At 40.2% G+C, this 23665-nt stretch overlaps 1 protein-coding gene across 1 annotated transcript in view; it reads left to right on the forward strand.

Moving 5' to 3' along the window:
* The window catches only part of TRIO (trio Rho guanine nucleotide exchange factor), a 252964-nt gene extending 232929 nt beyond the window's left edge, over positions 1-20035 (forward strand). The window contains 12 exon segments of the mRNA XM_065831948.2: positions 380-571; positions 1520-1697; positions 2545-3314; positions 7665-7912; positions 8769-8907; positions 9257-9284; positions 10186-10348; positions 13926-14047; positions 15229-15307; positions 15992-16192; positions 16843-16981; positions 18458-20035. Coding sequence (XP_065688020.1) covers positions 380-571; positions 1520-1697; positions 2545-3314; positions 7665-7912; positions 8769-8907; positions 9257-9284; positions 10186-10348; positions 13926-14047; positions 15229-15307; positions 15992-16192; positions 16843-16981; positions 18458-19000 — 2802 coding nt within the window. The 3' untranslated portion in view covers positions 19001-20035.
* The last annotated feature ends 3630 nt before the right edge of the window (positions 20036-23665 follow it).

The following is a 23665-nucleotide window of genomic DNA, read 5'->3' on the forward strand; positions in this document are numbered from 1 at the left end:
AGCTCGAATTCTTCCTCTTTTCAGCACTCTGGAAGACATTAGAAGAATATATGAGTTCCTGTGTTGGGGGTGGCAGGGAAGGAGTCATTGAGACTAGAAAGATGAAGTGTTAGTAAGCCTCAAACTACAGTATGGATTGAAAAGGGTGGGGTGGATTTTTTTTTGGGTGTGTTTTCTTGATGCTATTTGGGTTTTTTTTTTTTAAGAAAAGCCATAAGAATGTCTTGTGTATAACAAGATGAATGAATGTATAATGATCAGTGACACTCAGAAACTGGGAAATACACAAAACTACTTTGGCATGAGCATCCACTCAAAAGCGTTGAGGAAAAAAATTAAGAACTGCACTAAATATGTTTCTGCTTGCCTCTGTGTTTAGGGTAAAATTGTAGCCCAGGGTAAGCTCCTGCTCCAGGACACATTCTTGGTTACAGACCAGGACACGGGACTTCTGCCACGCTGCAAGGAGAGACGAGTCTTCCTGTTTGAGCAGATTGTCATTTTCAGTGAGCTGCTAGATAAAAAGAAAGGTTTCTCCATGCCCGGATTCTTGTTTAAAAACAGCATCAAGGTAACTGTTGTGTGTGAGTCTTTGCGTCCCCTGCACAAACTCTGCTAAGGTAACAGTTTCTGATTCAGTGTGGAGTCACTAGTGACATCTAGATGTGCAGTCATAAAGTACAGGGAGGTGTCAGCCATTTCCTGAAATTACTTCCTACTGAATTTGTGCTCACTCGGATGATAAATGGAAATCTTTGGATCCCAGCACTCTGATGCTTCCTGTGTGAAGCATACCAAAACCAGTGTTCTTGTACAAAGCTGGAAAAGCTGTCACGAAGAGTTTAGTCTTCAGCTCTGTGCTGTGTGTACATGACATTGCAAATAAAGATAACTCTTTACATAGTTTCAGCTGAAAACAGTTCAGATGTGTAGGTAACATCTGTAAGTAGTGCCACCTTCTTTGACATGTCTATTCTTCTGCAAGCAAATCCCTTAAACAAAAAGTGTTTGTTCCCACTTCAAGCCTTTTCTGAAACAAAAGCTATCTATCTTAGTGCCCACCAGCCCTCCTGGTGAAGCGTTTTGCATGGACCTTGGTTCTTTTAATTTGTCTCAGTGCTCTGCTTGTCACTTGAGCATCCTCTTCAGCACTGGCTGAACAGTCTGTTCCAAGGCATTGCTGTCTCTGCAGCCAAAGCCTTCAGTGTGGGGCAGTGGTAGAGCTCCACAGTGGACACAGGGCTTTAAAGAACATGGAGAGTTAAGGCTGATGGAGAACATTGGGCCATACTGACCAGTGAGAGATTGTCCAGGCACAATGTATCAGTAAGCTGTACACTAATCCGTAGTTTACTGTAATCTTTCATTTCATGATATTATTTTACTAAAGGAAAGTAGGATCATCATTTGAAGATCTGACTCTGAGCTCCTATGTAAGAGATTTTAGAGGTATGTTTCTGATAAAATACATGGAGTAAACCTTTTTTTTTTTTTTTTTTTTTTTTTTTTTTTAATGAAGGTGAGTTGCCTTTCCCTGGAGGAAAATGTGGACAGCGATCCATGTAAATTTGCACTAACATCAAGAACGGGCGATGTCACGGAGACCTTTATTTTGCATTCTGCCAGTCCAGGAGTCCGCCAGTTATGGATACACGAAATTAACCAAATTTTGGAAAACCAGCGCAACTTTTTAAACGGTAAATTATTTCTTCTTGCCAATTGTTCATAATTGAATTACTTCTCTCTCATCAGTTGTTTCTTGGCTTTGAAATGTTTTGCAAGCTTCCTTTTTTCTGAGCTAATACAGAACAGTTGGAGGATATGTGCCTCATTTCTGCTTCAGAACAGATGCTAGTATTTATTATAAGAGTGGTAGTCTGAATTTACATGGTGTTCTCTTGGTGAAATTTTCCAAATGTTTTGTAGGAGTGAATCAAGATTGTCACCATCCGTTGAGGTGGAGAGCTTGTGTTACCCTTTTTAAGCAAACGCAAGTCTTTAAAGGCTAAACCCAAGGGGAATTTTAAACATCTATTCAGAGTACGTTTTGCTTGTGTTATTTTGATGGCCATTGTTGTCACATCTTTCTGTGGCAACAACATTAAGACTCTTCAGGAAATCAGTAGAAGATGGTAGTGTCTGCTGTGACACTAGAAGGTTTTTGCTATATTTTTGTACACATCAGCTGTTGCACCATTCTAGACCTTTTTTTGAAGAGTTTTAGTGAGTGAAAGAACAAACTGAGAAATCAGTCTCACCTGTTTTTTCCCAGCTTGGCTGCTGACTGATAATGTGATCCTAAAGGAAAAGACTTCTCCCTGGTTTCAGGTTTTTCATCTTTAAGTGAGGGTACATATAGCAGGTCGTTAAGGTGTGATACAGAAAAGTGGCTTGAGGTCTACAGCATGACCTGCATTGCTAAGGGCATTTATCTTATTTGAACAATACTCCCCTTATGTCAGTAAGCATGCCTGTTTTAAACTGTTCCTGTCCCCTTTCCTGCCCTCCTTTCCCTGATTGCCTCCCCTCCTGCCCCACGTGCAGCCTTGACGTCCCCAATCGAGTACCAGAGGAACCACGGCAGCGGTGGAGGCGGCAGCGGGAGCAGCGGTGGTAACAGCAGCGGCCCCAGCAGCTGCAGTGGCATCCCCAGCTCCAGCCGCAGCCGGCCGTCCCGGATCCCCCAGCCTGTCAGACACCATTCCCCAGTCCTGGTCTCCTCTGCAGCCTCGGCCCAAGCAGAGGCAGACAAGATGTCAGGTATGTCCATTCACAATCTCTCCCTGCCACACTACACCACCTCCTTAGAAACTGGCCTGAGCCAGCCAGACAGGCACCCTCCCAATACAGAACCGGACGGTCCTCAGAGAGAAGCTGAGCAGATTCCCAAGATGAAAGTTATTGAGAGTCCCAGGAAGACAGCGGGAAACATTTCTGGCTCAGCTGACGGAGCCCAGAAAGACTCACGTGGAAGCTCAGAGGACAGTCGCTCAAGAAACAGCATAGGATCACTGACGCTTGGGAAGCCAAGGCCAGGAGCCATCTCACCAATGAACTCTCCTCTCTCCACGACTTTCCCTTCTCCTTTTGGCAAAGAAACCTTTCCACCCAGCAGCCCCCTGCAGAAGGGCTCCTTTTGGAGCTCCATCCCAGCATCCCCTGCCAGCCGCCCTGGCTCCTTCACTTTCCCTGGGGACAATGACTCCCTCCAGCGGCAGGTCCACCGCCACTCTTCACACAGCAAGGACACAGACCGCATGAGCACTTGCTCCTCGACCAGCGAGCAGTCAGTTCACTCCACCCAGAGTAATGGGGTAAGAGCGGAGCACCTCTGTCCTGCGAGCTCTTCTAAAACCTTCCCACGCTCCCTTTCTGTGCGTTACCATCACTCTCCGTACTAACTTCTGGCTCTCCGGTGCTGTACTGGTCTGAAATAATCAACTGTTCGAATATCTTCTGCACAAAAAAAAAAAAATCTACCTCTCTGTGTATGTATACATACAAACATGGCTATGTATACAGCCACAAAAGCGACTGCTAACATTAGATGCAATTTCCGCCTCTGCTGAAAACATAGATCACTAGACTGATACTTACTAACTTGCTCTCCTTGCTTTTTTCGTCTCTAATTTGAAGGCACATAATTAACATGCTGAAGCGTGGCAGCCAGAGCATCTTGGGTTATGCATTGCGGCCAGCACTTGAATCTGACTTGGAGAATTTGGCAGATTGCCTTGGGGCTTTTTTTCCCTTTCACGCACAAATCCACCACCATTGTCCTGTTGAGGTTTAACTCCGTGGAGACATCTACAGTACGTTCCCTGGGCTGCTTGATTTTTAGCTGTTATTAATTTATTTTTCCCCCCCTCTCCTTTCAGCCTTAGTCTATGTACAACATTCTCTTTTTAAATCCTGTGTCTGGTCAAGGAAGCATCCTGCAATCCACTCAAACTAGGCCAGCGAAACCTAGCTAAAGTAATCCTCCTTCTACTACAACCAAAACAAATAGCGGCTCCACTTGTCTTTTCTGCCATGTAAGAAGAACTCGTTTAGGGCATCTAGAGATTCAGCCTTTAAGTGTGCACTTGGTGTGTTTGTGCAGAAAACTGGGGTATCAACAGAAGCCACATTCTCTGTAATAATGTCCACCAGGAAATGCAACACAGCAATCGCAAGGGCATGTGCAAATTCTAAAGAATAAGTTTCAAGGCATTTGCCGTGGATGTGGTGGGCAGGCTATGGTGCCTTTCTTCTTAAACTCACATTTGATTTTTCTTTCACTAAGTGTTGTGTTCACAAATGTTTGTTTTTCCTCTCTGTCTCACAAATCATATGCAATACCAATTTTACAAATCACCTAACTTGCCGGACCTTTTTTAAATGCATGTATCTCTTTATAGAAGTGTTTAACACACAGAGCTTTCTTGACTTCTTAGTTCTTACACTTTTATAACAGCTTCAGAAAAAAAAAAAAATTATGCTTTGCATGTTTTGTATTTTATCCCAGTCTTCCTTCAGCTTTTCATTTGGTTTAGCTCTGTCTTGTGTTTATCTTCAGTCTAGCAAAATATGATGATAATATAATATCTGGAATAACTAGAGTATTTAGCAAGTACTGCACAGCATGTGATTCAAGATGGTGGTACTTTTTATATGCAGAGAAGACTTGCATAGTATTAATTGATGTTTTTCCATAAAAAAAATAGAGAGGGGGAGACAGGATGGCACTGAGTTATAAAAACATCTGAGTTTTTATACTGTCTCAGTAAAAATACCATTACTTGTTTTTATCTTACTGTAAAATGTTCTATCAGAATGCATGCCTTCTGTTTCACAATTATTTCTTTTAGTTTGGTAATTGAGATGGGTCATAATTCTTCATTTATAACCCTATTTCTAGACCAAACTCTAGACTGGGGTGTCAAACTCATTTTCACTGGGGGCCACATCAACCTCACAGTTGTCTTCAAAGGGCAGTTACCGTAGGAGCAGTTACATTTATCCAGTCCTAAAACTACATTTGGCCCTTTGAAGGCAACCGAGAGGCTGATCTGGCCACTGGTGAAAATGAGTTTGACACCCCTGCTCTAGACCGTACAGGATTTCACACCACATTCAACACGCTAGGGAGTGGGTTGTGAAGGTTTATTTTGATTTAACCATTTGTGTGTGTGTTTACATGCATATATGGTTAAAGTTGGTTACTTATGGAAAAGTTACTTCTAAGAAGAAGAAAAAGAAATTAGTTTTGCTAGTATTTCAGAAATATGGGAGGAATTTTTTTTATATTTTTATTGTAAATCCTCCTGAGGTCAGTGATGACCAGCAGAAGCTGCAGTAGAAAAACATTAACTGTGCAACAATAATTACTTCCTTGCAAGGCAAAAGAAAAGGCTGTCTTTCTGTGGTGAGAATAAATTCCGATATAAACACATTCACAAGAACATTTGTCACTTAGTAGTTACCAGAAACTTGTTTATTTGCCTGTCCTTGTTGAAAATAAGAAATATTCAGAGTATAGTATGATCCTTCAAGACTTAACGTAACATTTATTTTTAATAGTTATAGGAAGGTCAGTCCTGCAGTTATATAAATTCTGCTGCATGCTAAGAAGTAGTATGTTCAGGAGTAGTGCCTGGCGTGAGGTTGGGACATAGGCTGATTTTGCTGCTTCAGCCTTCCCTTCTTTTCCTCCTGTAAGTCTACCAGAAGGAGTTTTTAAAAGCATCTTTCTCTGAATAGAGCTGGTTTACATCTAGTAAAACAATCTAGCAAGTTGTAACTTTAACTTAAATAGTGACTGAAAATGAAATTGGTTTTATTGGTTCTGCTGTTCCCAGTTTGCCTCAGTCATGGAAGGGGTTTGCTATTAAAAAGGACCACGCAGACAGTCCTTTAAGCGAGACAAAATGAGTTCTCCCACTGGAAATATAGCATGTGGAATTAAACATAGATATCCTTTCTCAGAGTTACAATCCAGGATGACATCGTTTTCTGTGGTAGCATTTACTTCATCATCCTCATAGGGGAAAAAAGACAGAATGGACTGGACTCACCCAGTTGAACAAAGTAATGCAGCTAGAATAAAATGTACAAACTCACTGGGAACCCAAGCATCAATGTGCTACATGTGCTATGAATGAGTAATCTGAGACTATTCTTTTCTAAATGTCTTGGTTTCTCAGTAGACTAGCCAGCCAAAACTCTCATGGGGAATCACAGGCACCATTAGCAGGTTGGAAGAGAGCGTGGTTTTCCAGGCTCCCAGTGTACCATGCTGTCTGCTGACCCCTGCTGTGTCTCCTCGGCACTGAAGGGAGAAATATTTGACAGTTTTGAGAGAAAACTATGGCAGTTTTAATCCTGTGTGCCTGGCTTTCCACTCACTGGAAACATACACAGAGCTAACATGGGGTTACGCTATATGAGCTATAGTAGTCTCCAGCTACAGATGGGTACTGATTTTTTTTCTTTAACTCAGCTGCTACTAAGTGAGCACTCACTGGTAGCAAACCGAAACAGTTTGAAGAACAGAGTTGAAAAATAGGCGCACATACACATACATGCCTCATGCCCCATCATTAATGGGCCATCCAATTTGGTTTTAACTTGTTTCAAGAAGGAAATAACTTCTTTCAGGGAATAGGTTGTATAATCCGATAACAGATTTTACGCTTCTATTTATTAAAACTCATGTAAGAAATGCATGAAAATGGACAAAATTAGTCTTGCTTTTAAAAAATCAAAATTTCCAGTGGATTCGTGTCCAGGAGAAGGCTTTTTGTTTTGAAAAGTAGCATTACTTTTAATGTATACCTGAGCAGCCATCATTAGCTTTCTGCAAATGCTCAGTGGAGAAATGAACAAAACTCATGAACACTAGTTGAAAGAGTGTGAAAAACATCTAACAGCACTCAGCTGTCTCAGTCATTAATCAGTTAGGAGAGAGATTTCTAGCTTTATTCTGTTCAGTGGGCCTGTTTTGCCCAAGAAATTAGTAGTTTCTTATGTCAGTAATTTACTCCATCCTAAATGTTTAAAGGACCAAACCTGATTATACACATTCAGCCAGTGACCAACTTTGAGGCTTTGAGAGATGCTGTCAAAAGCCTGTTTTGTTCTTTTGTACCTTGTCATGTTTTATATGCAGAAAGCTGGTGTCTGAGATCTGACAAATAATACTAGGAAAGACTATACATGTTTTTTGTTGGTGGACTTTCCAGTCTTTATGAGGTGAAGTCTTGACCTGTTGTGATTTCAGAACTGCACCTGTTAGACCATGAAAAACTGCCTTATGTGCTGTGCTATAGTTTTGTTGCCTGATAAAGATGCAACGTTCAGTGTCTGAGTTTGAAAGGAAGACCAGTTGGGATCTGTGTATAAACTCTTAGTTAAAGGAAGTAAACTTGAGTAAAAGTAATGGGAATGAATTTCTGCAGCAGATGTTTGTGAAGCTATTGAAAGATCAAGCTAATCTGCACAAGATAAATAGACATAGACAGCTCTGAAAGAGAAGTCGTAGCTTTCTTCTTTGATGACAGCTTATGTGGATCATGCAGGTAATGGATGTAATGTAGCAGGCCAAAAACAGCCTGTCTGCTTCGTGAGCTTTAAACTTGATTCTTTTTTCTCCCCTTTTTTGTGCTTCCAATTGACACTTGCAGAGTGAAAGTAGCAGCAGTAGCAATATCTCCACCATGCTGGTGACACACGATTACACGGCAGTGAAGGAGGATGAGATAAATGTCTACCAAGGAGAGGTCGTGCAGATTCTAGCCAGCAACCAACAGAACATGTTTTTGGTGTTCAGAGCCGCCACTGATCAGTGCCCCGCAGCCGAGGGCTGGATTCCCGGCTATGTCTTGGGGCATACCAGTGCAGTCATCATTGACAACCCTGATGGAACCATCAAGTGAGTGCCTGGGTGTGTGTGGAAGGGAAGAAGGAAGAAAAAATTTCAATTTAGACAAGGCTTTGAGCCTTTTAAACCGAAAAGCTGATGTGATCTTTGAAAAATAAATTAACATCAAGCAGAATAAATACTTCAGAGTCCCTTAGCAAACTTTAAAACCTAAGAAAGAGCCCAGAAGCACATATTCCTTATTAAAAATCCATAGTAGTGCAAACTTCTGGGAATAGGTGATGAAATAATACCTGATTTAAGAGTAACAATAGTTACTGGTTTACTTAATAGAATGACTTGTCAAACTAGACACCTTTGTTTAGGAAAAGAGTCATAAATGTTTCTTTCAAGCCAAATGAGATTTCAGAGTTCCTAGATCTCTTCTTTGACCCACAAACTTATTGGAAATGTTTGGTCGTGCTAGGAAGATCTTTCTCAAATCTGCAATAAATTATACCAAAGTTCTTAGCAGTAAAGCTTTATGTAAAGCTTCTGCAGGCTGTATTTACGTGGATTTCATACTGATCATTGCTCAGTTTCATAGAATACCGGGTCGGAAGGGACCACAAGGATCATCTGGTCCAACCTTTCTTGGCAAAAGATTTGTTTGATTGATGGTTTCTGTTGTCATAGAGAAAGTTTACCATTCTGGGAAGAATACTGAACCACAGACTAATCTTACTAGCTTGCTTACAGTTTTACCCAAGGGTAGCATCCCTTATGGAATGCTTATTTAATTTCAGTACACTTTAAAACAATGAAATAACATTTTGACATACTTTTCCAATGCCATTTGAAAATAGAGAGTATAACACATAACCTATAGTTGAAAAAAACTAATCAAAGTTTAATGTTCTGTATTCAGGAAGTCAACGTCTTGGCACACAGCACTCCGTTTAAGGAAGAAATCTGAGAAAAAAGATAAAGACGGCAAAAGGGAAGGCAAGCTAGAAAATGGTTACCGCAAATCCCGAGAAGGACTTGCCAACAAGGTTTCTGTAAAGGTAACTTTTACAAAGATGTAGTAGTTTCCAAAAGGAGCTGTTTTGGGATTTCTTTAAAAGTAATTTCTGCCAGAATTTCACACAAAGGAATTGGAAGCAACAGTGGTTTTAATGGACAGCGTTTGCCAAATCTGAAAATGGGAAGATATAATCTTTGAGCCTGCAAGTGTGATGTAGCATAAGGATGCTGCAGAAAGAGCAGAGTGGTATAGAAATTCAGATATTCAGGTGTTTCTTGGATCTTTGTGGGTATAGCTAACTTCAAACCATCCCTGTACTTTGTTTTCTACCATTCTTTAAGTTCTTAAAATGTTGCAAGGACACTAATTCTTTACATTCTCCTTTCCAGCTTCTCAACCCCAATTACATTTATGATGGTAAGTTGCTTTAATTTTTCAAAGTCCCAATAAATACAATTTGATTAAAACATTATTTACTTTATTTAAATGAATTACATCAGGAACTTAGTGTTTTCTGTCAAAATATACATAGGCTGCTTTTGACTAAAAAATGACAATTAATGAAATAGGTCGTATTTAATTTTTAAGATACAAGGAACACATTTCCTTTCACAAGTCCAAAACAACATAAAACACAAGGATCATATGACATATTTGGAAGGATTTGCACTCCACTGCATTTGTGTGGAGACTGTATGGAAGTTGGGCCTTGCTGAATTTGCAAAATAACAAGACCAGGAATTGGAGACCACCTGTCTCATTTTGAACCTTGCACCCTAGGGAACAATCAGGGCCTGTCCAGTGCAGAGGCTGATCAGGACAAAGATAGTGTAGTGACCCTCTGGGGTCAGAGCCAAATGGGGTTTTTATCTTAATAAAGAGAACCAAACTTCTTAGTTTCACCTGCATGCGAAAAGGGAAACCACTGCAGTACCTCAGTAGATGAGTGAGGTGTTTTGTGTTCTATTTTGCAAACTTAGAATAAAAAGAGCTGAGCACATCCTTAAATACTTTTCACTGTAGCGTTTCCTCAGCTTCCCATAAACAGGGTGTTTTGTTCACCATGGCAGCCTTTAGGGTTAACCGTGGCATAGCAGTCATGTCGTGTCCAAGTTCATGCAGAGAAGAATTCACTAGATCTGCAGAGCCCCAGCAAGTGGCCTAACTATGGATGTGCTCCAAGCGTAGAGGGATAGATACACCTTGGAAATTTAGGGTCCTGTACTACTTTGTCTAACAGAAAAGAGAGAGTGCAAGAAACAGAAAAGTAAATTGATTAGCTTCAGTTGACCTAATGCCATTAATCTTCTTTTTCCAGTTCCACCAGAGTTTATAATACCATTGAGTGAGGTAACATGTGAGACAGGAGAGACCATCGTGCTTAGGTGTAAAGTCTGTGGTCGCCCCAAGGCTTCAGTTACTTGGAAAGGTCCTGATCATAACACACTGAGCAATGACGGCCATCACAGCATTTCGTACAGGTACAGTAACTTGTGTGATGCTCAACAGGAACTGCTGACACTTTTATATTTCCTATTTGCACCCTTGGTGCAGGATAGCTTTTGGCTTTGAGGCATAAAATAGGGTTGCCCTCAGAAATATTTCACAGCTGGGATTTTCTGGAAATGTTGTGTAACTTCCGCATATGTCTGGGGTACCCAAACGTGATATTCAGTTGATTTTTAAAAACAAAAGAAAATTCAGCTGGTGCATCTGATTAGCTATTGCAGAAGCCGTTGTGTTTCCATCACACTGACCTAGTGCTTGAACTGGAACAGTATGTTGTGGCATGCAGCGCTGTGACATGCCATCTGCCAATCCCTTATTTCTATTGGTAGCATACTATCATTTTTGAGGCAGTTGACTGCTTTCAGATCACATTACAGTGTTTTGCAAAGAAAAGCCTCTGGTTCCTCTGGTAATGTAACTGTCTTCATTGTTGAAGCACAGAAGTTAATGTTTTTGTCCAGTTTTAGCATTGCTATGATGGAACTTAACAGACTAACCGGCAACTCTAACACCTGATTAATAAGAGAAAATGCTGTATTTTGGAATGTGAAACTGCATGTTAGAAAAGCTGTTTTTTTTTTTCCTGAAGATGCATTTTTTTAAATACAGAAAATGTTCTTTAATTAGTAACTTCAGCGTGAAGAAATGTCTTATTTATCAATTATGCTCTCATTTTAGAATGAGTGATTTTTTTTTTTTTGAAACTTCACTCACTAATTGATAGAAGAGTATGTCATCTTCTTAAAGGTTGTGTGATATAGCCCAACTTACCTACAAAATTGATGGCATGTTATACTGTTCTTTTTTACCTCCTGATGCTTCTTTTTCTCTTTCACTGTGTATAGGGTTTTTTTATGGGAGACAGAGGCATCGTGGCAGCTCTGCCACTGCATCCAGAACCATTTGTGAGAGATGAGGAAGAATTAATCATACAATGGTATCGGGTTCCAAACCCTTGCCATGGGCAGGGACACCTCCCACTAGACCAGGTTGCTCAAAGCCCCAACTGATCTTGAGCACTCCTAGGGATGGGGCATCCACAGTTTCTCTAGGCAGCCTGTTCCAGTGCCTCACCACCCTCAAGTGAAGCATTTCTTCCTAATATCTAATCTAAATCTAGCCTTTTCCAGTTTAAAACCATTACCCCTTGTCCTATCGCTACATGCCCTTGTAAAAAGTCCCTCTCCAGCTTTCTTGTAGGCGCTATTTAGCTACTGGAAGGCTGCTATAAGGTCTCCTGGAGCCTTCTCTTCTCCCAGCTGAGCAACCCCAAATCTCTCAACCTGTCCTTATAGAAGTGCTCCGTCTTTCTGATCATCTTCACAGCCCTCCTCTGGACTCACGCCAAAAGGTCCATGTCTTTCTTATGTTGGAGGCCCCAGAGCTGAAGAAGTCTCATGAGAATGGAGTAGAGGGGGAAAATCACCTCCCTTGACCTACTGGTCACTCTTCTTTTGATGCAACCCAGGATATGGTTGGCTTTCTGGGCTGCAAGGGCACATCACTGGGTCCTGTCCAGCTTGTTATCAGCAAACACCTCCAAGTCCTTCCCCTCAGGGCTGCTCTTAATCCATTCACCACCCAGCCTGTCTTTGTGCTTTAGATTGCCAACCCGTGTGCAGGACCTTGCGCTTGGCCTTGTTGAACTTCAAGAGATTCTCCCAAGCTCACCTCTCAAATCTGTCAAGATCACTCTGGATAGCATTCCTTCCCTCCAGTGTGTCAATCATACCACACAGCCTGGTGTCATCAGCAAACTTGCTGAGGCTGTACTCAATCTCACTCTCCATTTTTCCAACTAAAATGTTGAAGAGCACCAGTCCCAGTACTGATCCCCGAGGAACACCACTTGTCTCTGGTCTCCACTTGGACATCAATCTGTTGACCATAACTCTTTGATTGCAGCCAGCCAGCCAACTCCTTATCCACCAAGTGGTCCATCTGCTGAATCCATGGCTCTCAAATTAGAGACAAGACTGTCATGAGGAACGGTGTCAAATGCTTTGCAGAAGTCCAGGTGGATGATGTCAGTTGCTCTTCCCTCATCCACCAGTGATGTAACTCTGTCATAGAAGGCCACCAGCTTCATCAGGCATGATTTGCCCTTGGTGAAGCCATGTTGGCTGTCACAAATCACCTCCTTACTTTCCATGTGCCTTAGCTTAGTTTCCAGGAGGATCTGCTCCACAATCTTGCCAGGCACAGAGGTGAGACTGACTGGCCTATAGTTCTCTCAGTCTTCCTTATTTCCCTTTTTAAAAATGGAGGTTATGTTTCCCCTTTTCCAGCCAGTGGGAACTTTACCAGACTGCCACAACTTCTCAAATATGATGGATAGTGGCTTAGCAACTTCATCTACCAGTTCCCTGAGGACCTGCAGATGCATCTCATCAGGTCCCATGGACTTGTGCACCTTGAGATTAGCTAATTAGATGCACTAGGTGTAATTCACTGTGACCCATTACTGTCACAGAATTATATTCAGTAAAACATGTTGGCTGTGGCTCACAGATTTAGAAACTAAACATTCTTTGAGCTGAGGGAAGGGGCTCATCTTCCTATGTTCCTAAAACTTTTGTTTTTTCTGTGAAATTCAGTTACGTGGTAAAAACTGTGACAAATAGGTTTTGGTTCAGTCAAATAACTTGCAGTAACTAGGAATAATCCAAAGGAAAGCAATAGGAATTATAGAAAATCTTGAAAATATGCCCTGTAGTGAAAGAATAACACCATGTTAGGGTTGTTTTGACCCCAGAGGTGAAAAGTGTAGTGAGGACTTGCCAAGTGTTTATGTTTCTAAGAGATGTCTGCAAATAGAATTGTTTGCTGTTCATGTCCATGGCAGATGGTCAAAAAAGTGTTAGATGTGAATTGCACAGAGGAGCAGTTAAGTAGATATTTAAAGATAAACTTTCTAACAAAAAGGGTGGTTGAGCAGTGAGAAAGATTAAGGAAGAGCCTGCAGAATCTTTCTCCTGTGGTCTTACATAGCTTAGTGCTGTCTCTGCTCTGATACAGAGGGACAACGTAAGTCTCTTTTAGTATTCTCCCAGATTCTGAGGTCTCCAAAGTTGTGGTGAGATGTGCCTTTTCTATTGAAGGTGGAGCCCACTCTCACAAGGGATGAATGCTCTGAAAGTACAAATGTTAGATCAGCTTCTGTATGCTGGAAGTCAGGGATGGAAACTAATGGTCCAGAAAGAGCTATGATGGATGGTTACAGCTTCTCATAATTTGAAGGAAGTAGAGGAAGAAACAGGAGGAGCATTTGATTTTTGAAATACAGTGGAGCCTAGGACAGTGTGTCGGTGAGGATGTCTTTCTAATACTCTGTAGGACATTCTAAGATACTTGATGAGCCCAAAGCGCTCAAATTCTGATAGACATCTCTGAAATGGCATGGACAGGGTTAGTAGTGTTTGTCCAGAGAGAGAGATGGAGTCTGGAGAATAAGAACTATTAACAGTATCAATCAAATTTTGTCCGATTTCCATAACTTAAGGTCTGTAAAATGAATATGAAGTTAACGGATGCCATTGCATTTCCCAGTGACTTAGGAGAGGCTTCACTGAAGATTATTGGCGTCACTGCAGAAGACGATGGTATCTATACGTGTATAGCTGCAAACGATATGGGTTCGGTTTCATCTTCTGCCAGTCTACGAGTTTTAGGTAGGATTGTCTCTTTGCCTTTTTTATCTAATTACATTCCAAGTGTTTGGTACCCATAGTACAGGACAAAGAAAATCCCAGCTCTTGAGCATCCCTCTCTTAAAGGAGTATTATAACAAACCTTTTCACCTGTTATATATTACTTGTTTCAATGGGAATACATGCACTTTTAGGATGCAGTTAATTAGAGGTTCATACAGACAAGATGCTTACATAGTACTGTCAACGTTCATTTACCTTGTCTGTCAATACTAGTTCAAACGTATTATTATAAAATAATTCTATCATCTGCATTCTTAGTATAGTCTCAATGAAAGTTACTGTACCAACACACATAATTTTTAAAGTGCACAGATAAGGAAAGAGTAGCATTGCTGTGTATTTTAATATGTTCCTTTGCTTGAATTGTAAAGCCAGCATTTGAGAACATATAACTATTTATCGTCTTTGCATCATGGATTTACACTTACATTATTTCAGTACCTGAAGTAAGGCAACCGGAATGTTTGTGAGAGAATTAAAAGGAAATCTGAAAAGGTGAAAAATGCCTGTGTTCTGGAGGCAGACAGCAAACGAAAAGGAAAAAAAATGTTACTTGATGTGTTTGGCACAGTGATACATTTCAGTGTGTGTTTGTACATTGTTATTCTTAAGTGATCTGGATCCTGTACTTTTAGAAACAGGGAAAACACAGTGAGACAACAGGATAGGAGGGTTTCCTATGCGCTGTTTATAACAACTGGTGTTATCCGGGTCTTTTAATCTATTGAGAGGCCCATCTATTTATCCATTGGTGAGAATTAATAGATTTTAGGTGGAATGTCTCTGTCTCAAATTGACTCACATAAAAGAAAATGATATGAAGTGCTGCATTCTGTCTTTGTACATCTGTCCCAGCAGATATGGGGACTTGTGTACTTGTCCCAAGCTCTCCAAAATATGTTATTTCTTCTTTTTTTTTTTTTTTTATTTGTTTTATAAGATGCACACACTCTACTTGAAGCAAAAGATAATGGCCAATCCAAGGCAAATTCCTCCAGAAATCTATTTCCAAACTGAAGATGAAGTCCAAATATTTTTCCTTTTGCAAACATCTGAAACAATCCATTGGTTATAATGACAACAATTTAGTTCTGACAGTATTAAATGTTGGCCATCCTGTCCCTTTTTCTTTTTGGTAGGTCCTGGAAGTGATGGGATCATGGTAATCTGGAAAGACAACTTTGATTCCCTCTACAGTGAAGTGGCTGAGCTTGGCAGGTGTGTTCTGTATGCTCATCTCCAAAGTCGTCCGTGTCAAAATATGAACTTCTAATTCAAAAAAATGAAATTCTCTTTGAAAAAATGCTTATCCTATGAGTCTAAAAGGCCAGAATTACATTGGATTAAATAGAAATGAGGAAGTTAAAATCTTACCAGCACTAGATGGCACTGCATGAACAGAACATATTTAGGCTGAAGCAGTGTCATAGCTTAAAGGATGCGTGTTTTTCAAATACTTTGGAAGGCTACACAGTCTTTTTTTTTTTAAGTATGCCTTACAGTGACTGACACTACTTCTGTAGTGAATCTCTCCTAGAACTTTTTATTTAGGGTACGAAAATTACAGACAAAGAAGTATGAAAATGAGCAAAATGCAAAATAAGTCACATAGAGTATTCACTTCTCCAACTTAATTATGACCTTTGAAAGCTGGATGCTACTGTGATAGGAGTTGTCTGCAAATATGATAAAACAGTTCTCTATCAGGAGCTCATTATTTATACAGAAACATTTTGTAGAAGATATATGTACTTAAAACTCTTGTTTATGTCCAGAAACTGCTCTGTAAGGGTAGCTTATTAGAGATCTAAAATTAGATCTCTCTCAGGATATCTTTCAAGTTAAAAGTATGTCCTTATTGTATCTCTTGGTTAATTATTTCCTTTCAATATTGTATTCTAGGGGCAGATTTTCTGTCGTTAAGAAGTGTGATCAGAAGGGAACCAAGCGAGCGGTAGCCACTAAGTTTGTGAATAAGAAGTTGATGAAGCGAGACCAGGTTACCCATGAACTTGGAGTCATGCAGAATCTCCAGCATCCCCAGCTCATTGGCCTTCTCGATACCTTTGAGACCTCCACCAACTACATACTAGTGTTAGAAATGTGTGTAGACCATAGTTTTATCTGTAAATACAATCTGTGCAGCTGACTTTCTGGGGCTTTTATAGTGGTTTATGAATAAGGAACTTTAAGGTTAAACAGAAGTTTGAAGACACCTAAATAATGCTGTTATTAAAACATCGAGTGTAATAATTTACTCAGAAGGAAATAATTTCATATATTAAACTGCTCTGTAGGTGATTTATCTTAGTCTGAAGGTCCAGAAATTATTTTATATCAAGCAATTATACAAGTGAGTTGGGAATGTTGTGATATGGTAGCTTGATACCAAATCTCCTCTTTATACACTAATCCTCTATCTTGTAGGTGCTGCAGCCTATGGTTATTCCTGTAGTCTATGGCCAGACATGCCTAGTTTTTCAAGTCTGGCTAAAATTACAATATTTATTCCTTCTCTGCCTTCACCCTCTGCTCCCACTTCAGAATTGTAGGTGCAAGTCAGCTGTTAGTGACATAGAACATTTTCACAGATGACCAAGCCAGACATCGGAAACAGTGATTTCTTGTTGCTGTTGTAGTTTTTAAGGGACACTTGCCTTAAGCATTTTTTAATATAGCTTTAAAAATGTTTGTTTTCCTTTCAGTTCTGATATCTGAATTAAAACCAAATATAACCTTTGTAATTCCAATAGGGCTGACCAGGGTCGCCTTCTAGACTATGTCGTACGATGGGGAAACCTCACAGAAGGGAAGATCAGACTCTACCTGGGAGAGATTCTGGAAGCTGTGCAGTATCTTCACAACTGCAGAATAGCACATTTGGACCTAAAGGTGAGGAGTGAATGGGATTCCAGGCATAAACCCCTCCCTCTTCTAGAAAACTGGCAGATTAGAGCATAGAACTATGAATTGCTTAGAGACTGCACAAAGAAGGGTATGGGGTTGAGGTTCCATCCCCAGATACTTCAGGTCACTCATAGCCAACAAAGCAGAAACTTGGAATTCCCTATGCTTTCTCCTTAAAGCTTTCTGGCTGTGTGTGTTCCTTTTTACTGGAAATAATTACTAATAGATACAGTTTTATTATGTATTTATTTATTTATTTTCAGGGGAACTTGCATCAGAAATCTATTTCTTTCTCAGGAAATACGGAGTTTGTTGTGAAAGAGATTGCTTTTCCTCTGTTCCTGCAAATCTGTTTCTCAGTATTGCACTTTGAGGGTTGTGGTATCTGTGTGAATGGTACCCTGTGAGTTTTACTTGAGGCACAAAGATTTGATTCATTCTGGTAGGGAAGCCTATATAAGAAAGTCTTATGGTGAATATTAATTAAAAACTTAATCTTTATACTCTTCTTTTTCACCTGCATTTGGATAATAAGGAATTTTAGCATTGAAAAGTCATCTCTGTAGGCAGGATTGCTTTAGTCAAAAGGGTCGTGGTGAGAAAAAGCAAAAAGAGCTGGCATCTTTCCTCCACATACTTCTGTTTTCCAAGCAGAACCAATCTGGGCTTTGTACCATTTGAAGTTTTCTGCTGCTATATGGAGTTCACCAGTACTTTTTCTAGTCTTAAAAAAACTAGTTGTAGGTAAGTCACTCATATTTTCCTAAGATCACAGCCACAGCAGCAGTAGCTTCAGAAATAAAACCATAAAAATAATTCCACTTTCATCTCGCCAATCGTGGGGCGATTCTATTGAAGCAATGTGCATCCAACAGGATCTGCTGCTGTCATAGTCTCATAAGTCCTTTTCTTCCATCTGCACAGCTGTGTTCTGTTAAAGAATCACCAAGTAAAGCTGAATTCTGTTGAAAGCATCACAAAAATTCTGACAAGGTCTTCCAATCTTTAAATGCAAGCATTTTGTCTCACTGTCTTAAAGCAAATAGAGCAGTTGCTTTATTTTACCCAGTATTTGTAATTGCTGTTCTTTAAGCTTAAGTTCCTGTGAACCTTTGCAGAGCTTTTATTGTGAACATCTGCAGTATTACCTGGCAGAACTGTATCTCCTGCAAAAATCATATTGCCAGCAGCTGAAATGCATTCATTGCGCACTGTAGCTCCAAGAAACTGCCTGTTGGCTGGTCTAGGGGAAGCCTTGGTAGGACTTGTAGGTAGAGCCTAGGAGCCCTGCAGAGCTGGCCTTCCATCTAAACCTCAGAGCTTGTAGCTGTTTGTTATGTCCGTGAGCTGGCAGCACTGGCTGGGAAACAGTAATGTTGGAGCAGTAAATCTGTGTTAGGCTGAGCTTTTTCTTCTTTAAAAAAAAAAAGACATTTTAACTTTCACTTTTATATTTTCCAGCCTGAAAATATTTTGGTGGACCAGAGTTCCACTAAGCCAACAATAAAACTGGCTGACTTTGGAGATGCAGTCCAGCTCAACACCACGTATTATATCCACCAGTTACTTGGAAACCCAGAGTTTGCAGCTCCTGAAATTATTCTTGGAAATCCTGTTTCCCTCACTTCAGATGTTTGGAGCATCGGAGTGCTCACATATGTCCTTCTTAGTGGCGTCTCTCCTTTCCTGGATGAAAGCGTAGAGGAAACTTGCCTGAATATTTGCCGCTTAGACTTTAGTTTCCCAGATGACTACTTCAAAGGAGTTAGCCAGAAGGCCAAAGATTTTGTATGCTTCCTACTTCAGGATGACCCAGCGAAGCGTCCCTCGGCTGCACTGGCCCTCCAGGAGCAATGGCTGCAGCTGGGGAATAGCAAAAGTGCTGACAGCATTGACATATCCAGACTGACTTCGTTCATTGAGCGGCGAAAACACCAGAATGATGTTCGACCCATCCGTAGCATTAAAAACTTCTTACAGAGCAGGCTCTTGCCAAGAGTTTGACCTTGCTTGAAGTTCTCTCTCATTCTCTTTCACCTGCCAATCAGACTGGAGATGGACTCCTCCTGCCAATCAGTCAGACTGGAGATAGAGTCCTCCTGCCAATCAATCACACTGGAGATAGACTCCTCCTGCCAATCAGCTGTTGACTTGAATTTTGAGGAAAGCAAACCCCGAGCCAGCCGGCTGCTAGCAAATGTTTGTGTGCAAACGCATTGCAGGGGGACCCCCGTGGGGCGGCACGGGGGACCGGCAATGCCTACTTCACAGGGGTGGAGGACGATAGCACTGTACTCTGAAAAAAAGCAGTCGCGAGTGATACAGTAACAGTATTTTATTCAGGTTTCTGCAAAAAAAAAATAGTTTTTTTAATAAACCAGAGTTGAATTTTGCAAGTGAACTTAACTACCATTTTCAAGATTTATCCAAGGAAGAAATCCCTATGTTCAAAGCACTGGTGTTTAAAAAAATTTAAAAAATCATGCCTGGAGAAGACTCACCAAAATGGCTGCCCACTGATATGGCCTCCATTTATAACATCTGGTTTTCACTCAGTCCCAGAGCTTTCCAGTTGCCTCGCCTGTATGTATCTCACGTAGCAGTGCACTGAGATCAGACTCTGCTTTTAAGTGCATCCAACCTCAAAGTTTTTGCATACAAATAGAATGAATCGTTTTGCTCTGATAAAATGTAGGCCTTACTTGTATATAGACTGTTACCTGCCTTCGGTCTGTAATTTTTTTTTCCACCCTCCTCCCCTTATCCTTTTTCCCGCCTCCTTCCTAAATGGTGGTATACCACTGTGCGGGTCTTCGGTTTGGGTCAGTACTCACTGTCCCCATAGAAAAGGACTTGGGGTTGGGGCCCAGCTTGCCGACCCAGTTGTCACACAGTATACAGCAGGATGAAATACTGTAAATGCACTCATTTGGGATTTTGTTTTCTTTCATATCATGTGCAATGTTGTGGCTTTAACATTTTATGCAACTATTTATGAGGACCTCTGTTGTTAACTGTAATAAATATATAGAAAAAGCACATACTTAGTACGGCGAGCTTTATGGGTTTGTTTGTGTGTTTGGGGTTTCTGGGTGGGCAGGGGTGGGTGTGCTGTACCACACTGTCATTACTAGTTTCAGATGGGGGTTAGCATAGAATTTAGTCAAGACTAGTCAGTTTTAAGTATTGTGCAAAAAAAAAGGAGAAAAAAGAGAGATTTGTATCCGAAATGTCCAACTAGTTAAGAAGTAGGGTGACTCTTTTTAAAATTTATTCTTATATTCAAAATGCCAAAGTCTGACTTTCCGAAAATCAGTCTGAACACTTACTACTTTTTAGAATTTTCAAGTCTGTGTGTACTTCTTTCTGTGAAATGAACAAATGAATTTTGTGCTCTTTGGTGAAGAATACATTCAGAAAGTAGTGGTCAGATAAGAAGAATCTGACAGGTAATATAATTGTCTTAGTAACTTTTTAAGGTTCAAGTAACATTAACATGAGCTATTTAAAATGGCAGAGATGGTTTTCTGTGCATCACCGAGTTCATATGGGTGTGTTGTCATCTATGTTGGTGTGAAATGCCATGTTTTAAGAAGCCAAGCCGACATCCCACAATAGTTAGATATATGGGTCATAAGCCATAACCTAGCTTGGGTTAGCTTTGAGCTTTGCAGCTTCCACTGTATTCTATTTATTCCGTTTTTGTTTTGGGTTGGTTTGGGGGTTTTGTGGGTTGTTTTGTTTGTTTGTTTGGGTTTTTTTTTTTTGTTGGTTTGTTTGGTTTGTTTTGTTTGTGGGGTTTTTTTTTGTTTTTTTGTTTTGTTTTGTTTTGTTTTGTTTTTTTGTAAAGTTGTACAGAAACTTTTTAAAAGAAAAAACTGACTTCAAAACTGGATGTGTATTCGTACCAATCTCATCATTATGTTTGTGCATTATTTTCCTTTATTGTTTTAGTTAAACTTTTGCTTTATTTTGCATGTATATTTCTTTGTACAGTGACATTACATGTTTACACAGTATGATGTGATGTAAATATTTTATTTTGCCATCAGTTATTTTGAAAAAAATTAAACATATTTGACATATTTGTCTGATCTCTTGCTTTAAGGAGTCTGAAAGTTTAGGTTTGGTTATATTTCAATTGGGCTCTGTATTTAAAAGGAAAAAAGTACCTTATTTTATTGCCATAAAATTCATTTTAAATTGCAACGATGTATCTTTCTTTCATGCCTTACAAATTAATATTTGCCTTTGCTCTAAGTGTTGAGTGCTTTGTAGTGTCATGATTGCTTTTATGTAAAACATGCATAACTCTAACTCTGAACATTCATTATAGTCTTTATTAGCTAGTAAATTTCGACCAGCAGATTTTTCTACCAGATGTTCCTAGTTAAAGACTGAAAGGTCATGTTTCAGTTTAATATTGAACTGGGGAACAGATTTCCCATGCCTTTTAGACATTCCAAATTCATTATGAAGAAAAGTTACTTTCAACCGTAAAGACTTGGGTTTTGCAGCTAAACTCTGTTTCCATCCTAAAAGGGATGAAGCAGAAAAGTTTTTCATTGTGCGCATTCATCTCTCTCCCTTTTCTGCTATCATTAACCCATTTGCAATTCAAAATGAAGTGAAAGGTCAGGGGACAATACAGAGTGTTGATGCTTGTTACTGTATTGTGTACATGATTTTTTTTCTGCTATTACCTGTCAAGTTGATGAAACAGTCCCTTTATTCACTATTTACTACTGAAAGAAACAGTTGAAAGAGACTTTTTGCATTTAGATGGAGAATATTCAGGTAGGATGTACTGCCAAGGATGAGCCACTGGAAGCTCTTCCCATAACAGGGAAATAGACGGCAACATGCTCCATGGAAGACTTTGTATGCTTGATCTCTCAGATACTTTATCTTGACTGAAGATACGCTCAACTGGGGAGAAGTTACCCAAATGCTATACAAAGGTGTTTTAAGTGGCAGAGATATGTTCTTCTGCTCATATGTGAACAAGAGCGCACTGCTTCTGGCCCTCTTTGTGAGCCCTGTTACTTGGAAAAACTCACCTCTTTTAAGAAACTGGAGTTTTGCACTAAAACCTGTTATTCAGTGCAAGAGCTTCCAACTGGAGAGACCTTGAATGATTGGCTCCTCAACTTGGATCTCTCTTCAAATGCTTTGAAGACATAATGTACGTGTAAGGTCCTTTTGTTTTGCTAAATTGTCTAGTCGGGGCTGCAAATGCCACTTGAACTCAGTCGGACGCTGTTCCCTTTGACTGTCCTGCACACAACAAACCAGCACTGAGGGCTGAGAGAGAGTGGAAACCCGAAGTGTGAAAGCAGCTGGTAAGAGCTTTCTGATACGGGAATGGCAGTTAATATCACAGCTGAAAGGGGGGAAAATAGCCAGGAAGGTTCAAGAGAAGAATGTGTCTAAATGTTTCTTTTTGATAACACACCCTAATCACTTAGTGATAGTTTGGGAAGAAGAGGTTGCCAGACTTCAGCATCAGTGCATGTGTCAATACTTTTCAAGTGGGGTTTGGCAGAGCAGGAGTTCTCCATTGCCCATTTGATGAATGCAGCTTAGCTTGAAAACCACTGTGCAACTGCGAAGCAGAAAGCCTGACTAGGTAATACTGGCCTGGTCAGGGAAGCAATCTACGTTGTCTTCCCAGTGGGCAGAGGGCTAGAATGTACCTACCTGTGCTCATGAGGAGTAGGATAGGAGAGCCTGGTTCTCTCTTGTGTGAGTATTGATGTCACTTAACTGTAAGTCATCTTCATTCTCAGATGGGACTATTAATGTGTTGATGAATAGAATTTTAAAAATGAGGGTTTTTTTCTTTCTTTAAATCCAAAAGCATGTTCAGACCAGGGTGCAACAGGGATCATCCAGAATGACACAGCAAAAGCATCTGGCTTCCTGAAAATATTTCAGTACCTGTGCAAACCTGATCGGTATAAGAAGATGCCTGAAAATGTAATGGGATGTTCTTTGTGTGTAACATACTGCTTGGTACTGTCAGGAAACATTAAAACCTCCCAGCTGACAGAGTCATTGTAGGACTCCATGAAAAAGAGGGGTTGATGAGTGAGGGAATTAATGTAACCAAAAGGAAAACCAATGGCTGACTTGATGTTAAGCCCCATGGTTCCCAAAATCTTTAGAGAAAGGATGGCGGAAATATACTTAACCAGTTGCTGTGAGTAATGAAATCTATTAATAGCTGGTATTTAGTGAGGTTCTTGGGCAGCTGATCTTTGCTGCAAACAGCAGTGTATTTGTGTGCTAGGGATCAGTGCAGGGAGTGTTACCATGTCTGCTCCAGCCCAGAAGTTGAGCTAAGCTTTATATAACCTCTCCATGTGTGTGTAGACTCAGTGTGGCTGTGTTACTAATTCCTCTGCTATAGGGATTCAGCTGCATGTAGAAGTAGATAGAACCAGGTAAGACTGAATTTCTGTGTTTGTGTAAACCAGTTATTGTGGCATTTTTGTCAAAACCACCACTTCATCCCTCAGACAAACAACTTCTGAATTTTTTTCTGAAATTACATTTTGATGGAAGTTATGTTAGAGAGTAACAGAAAGGTTTTGCATCTGTAAAGGTTGAACACCCAGTACTTTTTGCACATTCACGTCTGCCCAAGCCATCAAGACAAAAGGCTTT

The sequence above is a fragment of the Patagioenas fasciata genome, chromosome 2 (genome assembly GCF_037038585.1).
Source record: "Patagioenas fasciata isolate bPatFas1 chromosome 2, bPatFas1.hap1, whole genome shotgun sequence".
Classification (NCBI taxonomy): Eukaryota; Metazoa; Chordata; class Aves; order Columbiformes; family Columbidae; genus Patagioenas; species Patagioenas fasciata.